Below are 8034 nucleotides of genomic sequence, written 5' to 3' on the forward strand. Positions count from 1 at the left end.
CATAAATTTCTACTAGCAAACGATGTGCTTCAGCTGCTTTTTTCTTTTGATGAAATAAGAAAAGCAACGAATGCCGCAAATGCTCTTTATTTGGAACGAAACTCGACATATTCATTGATTTAAACGACTATGACGCTATTATTTTGACAGAATGAGACTTAGGTGTTTTTGGAGGTTAATGTCAATAGAAAACAATCGTGTATATAACAAATCATAGAAATGCCTACATCCTGCTAGCAACACCTACTGTAAAAACCGGCAAACTTCAACTTACACTCCTGGTAGATAAATTTTCTTCACGGAGGCAACCTAGGAGGCTGTTGGAAAAATTAGTAAATAAACACATCTATCCAGCTCTAATTCCTAAAATAAAGGTGAAATATGCGGTACAAGTTTTAAGTCACACGGTTGCAACTGTTCTTGAATTTTGTGGACTTTTAAAACAAGGTAAGCAAAATAAATAATATATAATAATAATAAATAAAAATAATATAAATAAATAAAAGTAATAAACGATAATAAATAAAAATAAATAATAATTTATATTAAGTTTCAAAAAAATTTTATGTTTTTAAACAGGATAATAAATAACATTATTTGATAAAAAATTACAACTATTTTTTTGAAATGAAAAACTTTATATGAAAATATTAATTATATTGTAGATGTGTTTGAGACAACTAAAGGCGCTATTAAATTGCCTGAGTGTACTCTTGCAACAGCAGATGTTATTTTCTTTTTTGATAATTTATTCGACTCATTTAATGGAAGGAAAGGGCAAGGTCTGAGTAGTATAATAAGCAAACAAAGTAACCACGTGGTGTTTTGGCAAAAGGCTATACGCATGCTTTGCAAGATGGAATTTGTGGACAAAAAAACTCATAAACCGATCAAAAAAAATGCACCAAAATGTATTAAAAATTGGATTTGGACCATCAAAGGTGCATTACTTTTATGGAAAGAACTTCAAAAATGTAATTTTTCTACTTTTAATTTAAGATTAATAAATCAAGATTTATTGGAAAATTTTTTTGGTCAAGTCAGAGATATTGGACATCGCAACAATAATCCGTCGCCATATCAGTTTTCTACTGCTTTAAGAGTTTTAATTGCCAACATCACATCAAAACATTCTCCGTCAGCAAATTGTAAAGAAATTCACAACAGTAAATCCATGTCATTAATAAATATGTTTCGTGCAAGCGAAATAATATCAAGTGAAAATAATTCTGAAAAAGTGGAATGTACAGAAGGTATTATACCTAATGAAAAGAAACAAAACATTTTTATTGACACACAAAAAGTTATAAATAAAGTACAGAAGAAAATTCAATGTGCGAAGTATACAGAAGAATTAAACAGTAACAATTTTTTACAAAAATTACAAAGTAATATTACTTCTACGAAGAAAGGATGCCAGACTTCTGCTACGAAATAAAAATCAAAGAAAAATTAATTAATATTTTAAAGAAAGACTTGATTGCAACGCATTGTACTCTCGTTTTAAACACCATTTTAGATATGACGACACAAACATATTTAATACAATGGTGTAACTTTATAAATAAAATATTAAATGGAACCATTAAGGAAGTAGAAAAAAATTTTATTATTTATCAAGCAGAAAGATGTGCCATGCGATATCAGAAGAAGAAAAAAAGTAAGAATAATTAGCATAATTGTACACTTTTTATTGCAATTTTTTTTACATTTTATTTTAAATTATTAAAATTAATGTATTACATTTTTGTTGCAAAAGTTGTAGCGGAAATTGATTTACCTTTATGATATTTGTTTTCTTTTCTTGTATTAAGAAACATTGAATGGGTATGCACTGTAACATGGAATTGATTTTACTTTATTAAAAAACATTGAATGTTTTTTCTTGTATTAAGAATTAAGAATTGAATTAAGAATTTGGGACAAACGTACTTCAAACTCCAAAATATAGTATGTTTAAGTTGTAAGTATCTGTTTATCAATATTTGACATAAATTTTTGTTACAGTCTGTTATTAAAATTAATTCAGAACAATTTGTTGAGTGTAATAATTTTTCAATATTGATGTTACAGCGATTATCAAGGATTCCAAGATTTAAAATAGAATTTGATTTGACAGAAATATCTGTATTTATTAATATTGTAATTAATATTGTAATATTGTAAGTAATTTTTCTTATATATATTACTAATAAAAATAATAATTAAACTTGAACAATATTAATATTTATGTATTTTTCCTAAAATTTAAATATAAGTGTAAAAAAATTGTGAAAAACTAATATAATATATATATATATGCCTGTATGTAAATTTTAAATCGGGCGCCATATTAATTTTTAGTTTCTTGTAGGTCCTGTGGTAAGATAGGCGACGCTGCAAATACGGTTAATATAAAATACACGGGAGTTGATCAGCCCTGCTTCACAATGAATGTCTCTATCTACTCTCCTCACAGGTGCACCTTGACGTGGTGGGGAGGCTTAGTAACTAGTGGGTAAAACCAGAGGCGAAGCTAACGCACCCAGCTCCCTCGTAAGCTCGTGAGGCGACCACAGCAATGCGGATCCTATGAACACGACTACGCCCAATGCTTGTATTGAGTAGCCGAATAGGCGAATGAGCGCTCGGTCGAACGCTGGCTAAGAAAGTTGAAAGCTCCTGATTTTCGGCAGAATCATATAGGAAGTCGCGTCTTCAATGGCGTGGAGCTAATGACTAAAATCCAGCCGCTGTCGTGCTCGTTACGACAAGCAGCGGACGGTTAATCGTCTGACTATCAGTGACGAAAACTATTGATTGGGCCTCGAGGATGGTGCGAGAGCTCTATATCAGCAAATGAAGCCTTCAGGCTAAGGACTGTTGATGGTGCAGTAAGAGGGCACAGATCTACCAAGGAGGCTGTGCGTTATCAGACACGGCTGATGACTAGAATCCGGTCGCTGTTATAAAATTCCTGGTGTTCTCAGCGGCCGGTATAGGTCGCGCTGATTTAGATGATGCGAGCTTAATGGCAGCACAAGAGCTCTAACCAACTAATGAGACCTACGGGCCGATGAATAGATTGCTGGCTGCTTCGATCTCAAGTGCGAACTCGCTGAAGGGCAATGATCCCATGAGAGCATTTATGAAGAACGAAAGTTTAAAATGATTAAAGGGCAGGCGAGCGAGGGGGCTACCTTAGCCTTTCTTTCGCCCATCCCTCCTGGCTTATTATTTCATTATTTATTCCTATGGAACGACCGATTCCCCGTTCCCATCACTCCGCTCGAAAGGGTCAGATTTGCGTCCGGGCGGGACGCACTGAGTGAGCCTCCCCGTGGTTCCCCGTGGACGCGGCGGGTGTGGATAACTCCGCGCCAGTCGTGACTAAATCACTCAGCCTGCAAACTCACCTGCAGGAGTGCTGGATTTTTCTATCGCCCGTCTCTTGGGTTTTGCTAGATAGTGGATAGTTTTGTGGCGTTTAGCGTTTTCACGCTCAGGCAGCAGGGGTTTTGCTCCTCTAGCGGTTCAACACCCTTACAATGAATGTCCCTATCTACTCTCCCCATGAGCTGCAGTTGTCTTGGCAGCTGTAGTACGGGCCTAGCGCACCCGGGGTACCTGAGCTCGTCCTAATTTAAGGTGTTAGATACCGTGTCGATGGATGCGTGGCCGTGAGGACGTAAACATGCACGGTCTCAAACGGTTCCCCTGGGGCACCTGGCGCAACCCCAGGTGTATCTAAGTCGCTTTACCCAGGTATAGGGGGCTCTGCCTGGGTGGACTTTTAGACCCACCATACTCGTGGGAAAAAAATGGATGATACTGAAAAATTTATAACTATTACTAATAAACCTAAACAAATAACAAAAAGTAAGTCTTACGGAAAGGAGGAAGATCCTTTCAGGAGACGTGGATCGGTCCCTAGATCGCTGCCATTTCATCGTGGTGCGGCTATGGGGAAAACTGGTAATCCTAGTTCAACCTCTTCGCTGGAGCAGGGTGAGGAAGCTTGCGAACCATCTTCTCTAAAAAAGGCGAGAGAAGTTCCCAGTTTAAGTGGACCTAAACAACAAGAGAAAGCTCCGGGTGACGACGATGTGTTTGTCACTCCGGAGCCCGTTCAAATGGGTAAATCAAGAGTAATGCCCAATGATCCTAAAAAAAGAGAAAATACAGTTGATAAATCCAACATTGAACATATCACACTAGAAGAAGTAAGAAAGGAAAGAAAGGTTCCTGGAAGAGTTCCTCTTTAATGAAAATAATAAGATTAATAAAAGTGCAATTAAATTCATTTTGTCTAAATGGATGTTTTTAGAAGGAAAACTGCAAGAAGAGATAATGGAAAGAGAAAAATTGCGCTATACTTACCAAGATTTGCAGAGGCCACTCGTGACGAAGTCCTATGCTCAAGTTGCATCTGTTCCGTGGTCCGGTCCTGTGGGATCTGAAACAGAAAGAAAAAGAATTAGTCAAAAACACGAAACACTACTCATAAAACCCTTCATAGAAGATAAAGACAAAAGAACGAATGATGAAATCAAATCTCAGTTAATAGAAGAGCTAAAAGATGTTAAGAACAAGTTAAAGATCAAGGAAATAAAACAAATGAGAAAAAAAGAACTAATAATAGAACTAGATAATAAAAAGGATGCAGAATTGTTAAAAAGTGTGAATTTAGAAAGGAAAAAGCTAAAAATAGAGGAGCTAAAGAGAATTTTGCCAACAGCAATAGTGTATGATATAGAGACAAAGTACAAAGTGGAAGATATTCAAAACGACTTAATTTCCAAAAAATTTGACCATCTTAATGAGGAAGAACTAGAGAAACTAAGGGATAAAACTATACTTAAATATCAAATATAAACGAAAGAAAATAAATCAAATTGGATCATACAAATGCCGGGTAAGTACTTAAGTAGCCTAATTAATAAAGGGAAGATCTATTTACAATGGAGGATATATAGAATTAAAGAGTACAGAAATATAATTAAATGCTACAAATGTCATGCTTTTGGGCACATGGCCAAAGTTTGTAACTTGCCAGACCAATACTGCAAGATATGTGGAAGTAAAGAACACTTAAGAAAAGATTGTACAAAAAGAGACGAGCCACAATGTGTAAACTCCATTCGGGCTAAGAGAAAAGATATTAGGCACAACATAAGAATGACAACAAAATAAAATGGGATTGAGAATAGCTCATATAAACGCGCAAAGATCGAGAGCAGCGGCAACTAATTTAGAATTAATTCTCAGGGAATACAATATAGATATACTCTGTATACAAGAACCTTACACGTTTAAGGGAAAAGTCAGAGGCTACACGTCTCAGAGACTTAGAATAATTCAACCCAATAAAGAAAATGTGTGGGTGGCGGCTGTGGTCCAAGACGATAATATGGAAATTTTTCAAAATACCTATTTGGAAACGGAACACGTAGCATGTTTTCAAGTATGCACTGAATATGACCACTTCTACATTGTCAATATATACTGCCAGTTTTCCTTACAAATTGGTCCTATGCTAAGCGATCTAGAAAAAGTTTTAAGTAGTCTAATGGGTAATAAGATTATAATAGTAATGGATACTAACGCTAAGTCGGACTGGTGGTTTTTGAATGATAGGGATGAGAGAGGTAGAGATATGGAGGAATTTATTACTGAGCATAATTCACAAATATTAAATAAACCAAATAATCCACCCACCTTCTCAACGGTATTGGGGGAATCTAACATTAACGTAACGCTAGCGAGTGGAAATGTTGCCAAATGTATCAAAAACTGGCGAGTTGATACTGTGATTACCACCAGCGATCACAATCTTATTGTTTTTGATCTGGACTGTACGGCTGTGACAAGACATAAGTGGATAACACAGGAAGGCTACAATATAAGGAACGCAAACTGGGACAATTTTAAATTATTGACAAAAACTTATTTTGATGAAGCGACACTTAATAACATTAGGAATAGCAATTGTAATAAAGCGGTGCATCTATGCAACAAAGCTCTAGAAAAAATATGTAATGGTTCTATTCCTAGGAGAAGACTAGCTAATAGAACGGTCTCTTGGTGGACTGAGGAACTATCCAAATTAAGAACTAAAGTAGACAAAGCCAAAAAGCAAATATATAGAGCAAAGAAGTTAAGGTTAACGGATTTCGAAGACTACGCGAGAGAATTTAAGAAAACCAGGAATAAATATGTGAAACAAATAAACAAGGAAAAGACTACTGCGTGGCAAAATTTCGTTACCACAATCGGAAATGAAGACCCGTGGAGCATTGTATATAAAATAGTATGTGACAAGATTAAAAAACCTAATTACATCTGTTCGCTAGCCCTACCAATGGGGCAGCAAACAAAAAGCTGGTCAGAGTCCATAAAAGTATTGCTCGATAAATGTGTTCCAACAGATGACAAGTTGCTTGAAAATGAATTACACTTAAAGCTTAGGTCGCAAAATAAGAGATACATAAATAGTAATTTGGAACCGGATATATCATATGATAAAATAACAGTCGCAATCAAAAGACTTAAAAGGAATAAAGCTCCTGGTGTAGATGGCTTTAAATCCGAAATAATCAAGATTTTATGCACTAAAAACAAAGAAATTTTATACTCATTATATAATAGATGTCTAAGAGAACAAGTATTTCCAAATAAATGGAAGATTGCCGCCCTGCGTATCATTTTAAAAGATAGTAATAAGGATAAAAAGAAAATAAACTCGTACAGACCCATTGCACTATTACCTATTCTAGGTAAAATTTTTGAAAGAATAATAATAAATAGGATAACAACTAAATATGCAGAAAGGAGTCTGGAAAGCAATAGGCAATTTGGATTCAAACCTGGTCGCTCCACGGAGGATGCTTTTCTAACCTTTAAAAACGGTTTGAATACCAACAAGAAGTATGTTGTAGCACTTTTTGTTGACATTGAAGGAGCATTTGATAATATATAGTGGCCTGCAATTAAAAATAGATTGGTTAAAGCTGAATGTAGCAGTACGTTAATAAGAATCATAGATAATTACTTCAAGAAAAGAAAGGTTGTTGTCAAATCTAAATTCAGAGAAGCGAATAGAGTTATGCAGAAAGGTTGTCCTCAAGGCTCAATAATCGGACCAACGTTTTGAAATTTTTGTATGGATGAACTGTTAATTAAGTTGGAAAAAGGTATAGACAGAGATGAAGCAGAAGCGATTGCTTATGCAGATGACCTGGTTGTCATAATCAAAGGAAACTCCAGAGCTGAAATTGAAAAAAATAGGTAACAACGCGATTAAGATGCTAATAGATTGGTGTGAACTGCACAAGCTTAAAGTTTCGGTTTCCAAAACCACTCCCATGTTAATGAAAGGAAGTCTGGACAAAGAGAGAATGCCCAGACTCAAGTTAGAGGCAAAAAATATAAAGTTCTCTACAGAAGTTAGGTTTCTGGGAATTTTAATTAATAATAAATTAAATTTTATAGCACATGTTAAATATCTGAGAGATAAATTGGTTAAGTTTATAATGATGATTAGAAGACTAGTTAGAGATGAATGGGGCTTAAGGGGGGAGCCTCGTGTAACCGGTTAAAAAAATTGAAAAATTTTTTTTTGCTTTAATCAATAGCAATCCATGTAGAAAATATATTCCCAAAGTTACAAAACAAAATTTGAAGTTTTAAGGAGTCCACAGCCTATTTCTTGCGCGCAGATATACAAGCACGCGGCGGGGCGCTCGGTCAACGGTACCATAAGATATAAGATTATAGAATTTGTAACTGTTTTTGGCGCGTTTTCGGAAGTACTTATATGAGAGTGCAATTTGGAGAGTGCAAGCAAAGTGTGAAATTCGAAGAAGCAGGAAATCGGAGCCTCAGTTTTAAACTTGTTACACTTTTCTTTTTTACTTTTCAATACCGAAAACTTTACACGCGTTTTTCTCGAAACCAGTTTTTGGCAATTGGCGGGAAAGATTACTCAAAAACTATTCGATCAATCGAGTTGTCCCTGTGTATACATGTAGTTTAATAATATAAATTGTCGATGAA

At 35.2% G+C, this 8034-nt stretch overlaps 1 protein-coding gene across 1 annotated transcript; it reads left to right on the forward strand.

Moving 5' to 3' along the window:
- Window positions 1–3941: 3941 nt before the first annotated feature.
- On the forward strand, window positions 3942–4854 carry LOC136998948 (uncharacterized). The gene is made up of 2 exons (XM_067352335.1): window positions 3942–4116; window positions 4307–4854. The coding sequence occupies exons 1-2, from the start codon at window positions 3942–3944 to the stop codon at window positions 4852–4854; spliced, it is 723 nt and encodes a 240-aa protein (XP_067208436.1).
- Window positions 4855–8034: the final 3180 nt, after the last annotated feature.

Source organism: Linepithema humile, chromosome 3, assembly GCF_040581485.1.
Source record: "Linepithema humile isolate Giens D197 chromosome 3, Lhum_UNIL_v1.0, whole genome shotgun sequence".
Classification (NCBI taxonomy): Eukaryota; Metazoa; Arthropoda; class Insecta; order Hymenoptera; family Formicidae; genus Linepithema; species Linepithema humile.

Bases quoted from the DNA above. Each gene is read 5' to 3' on its own strand.
- LOC136998948 (XM_067352335.1), top strand. From the start codon at position 3,942: ATGGGGAAAACTGGTAATCCTAGTTCAACCTCTTCGCTGGAGCAGGGT. The intron at 4,117-4,306 runs GTAAATCAAGAG...GGATGTTTTTAG, and splicing joins TCCGGAGCCCGTTCAAATGG to AAGGAAAACTGCAAGAAGAG.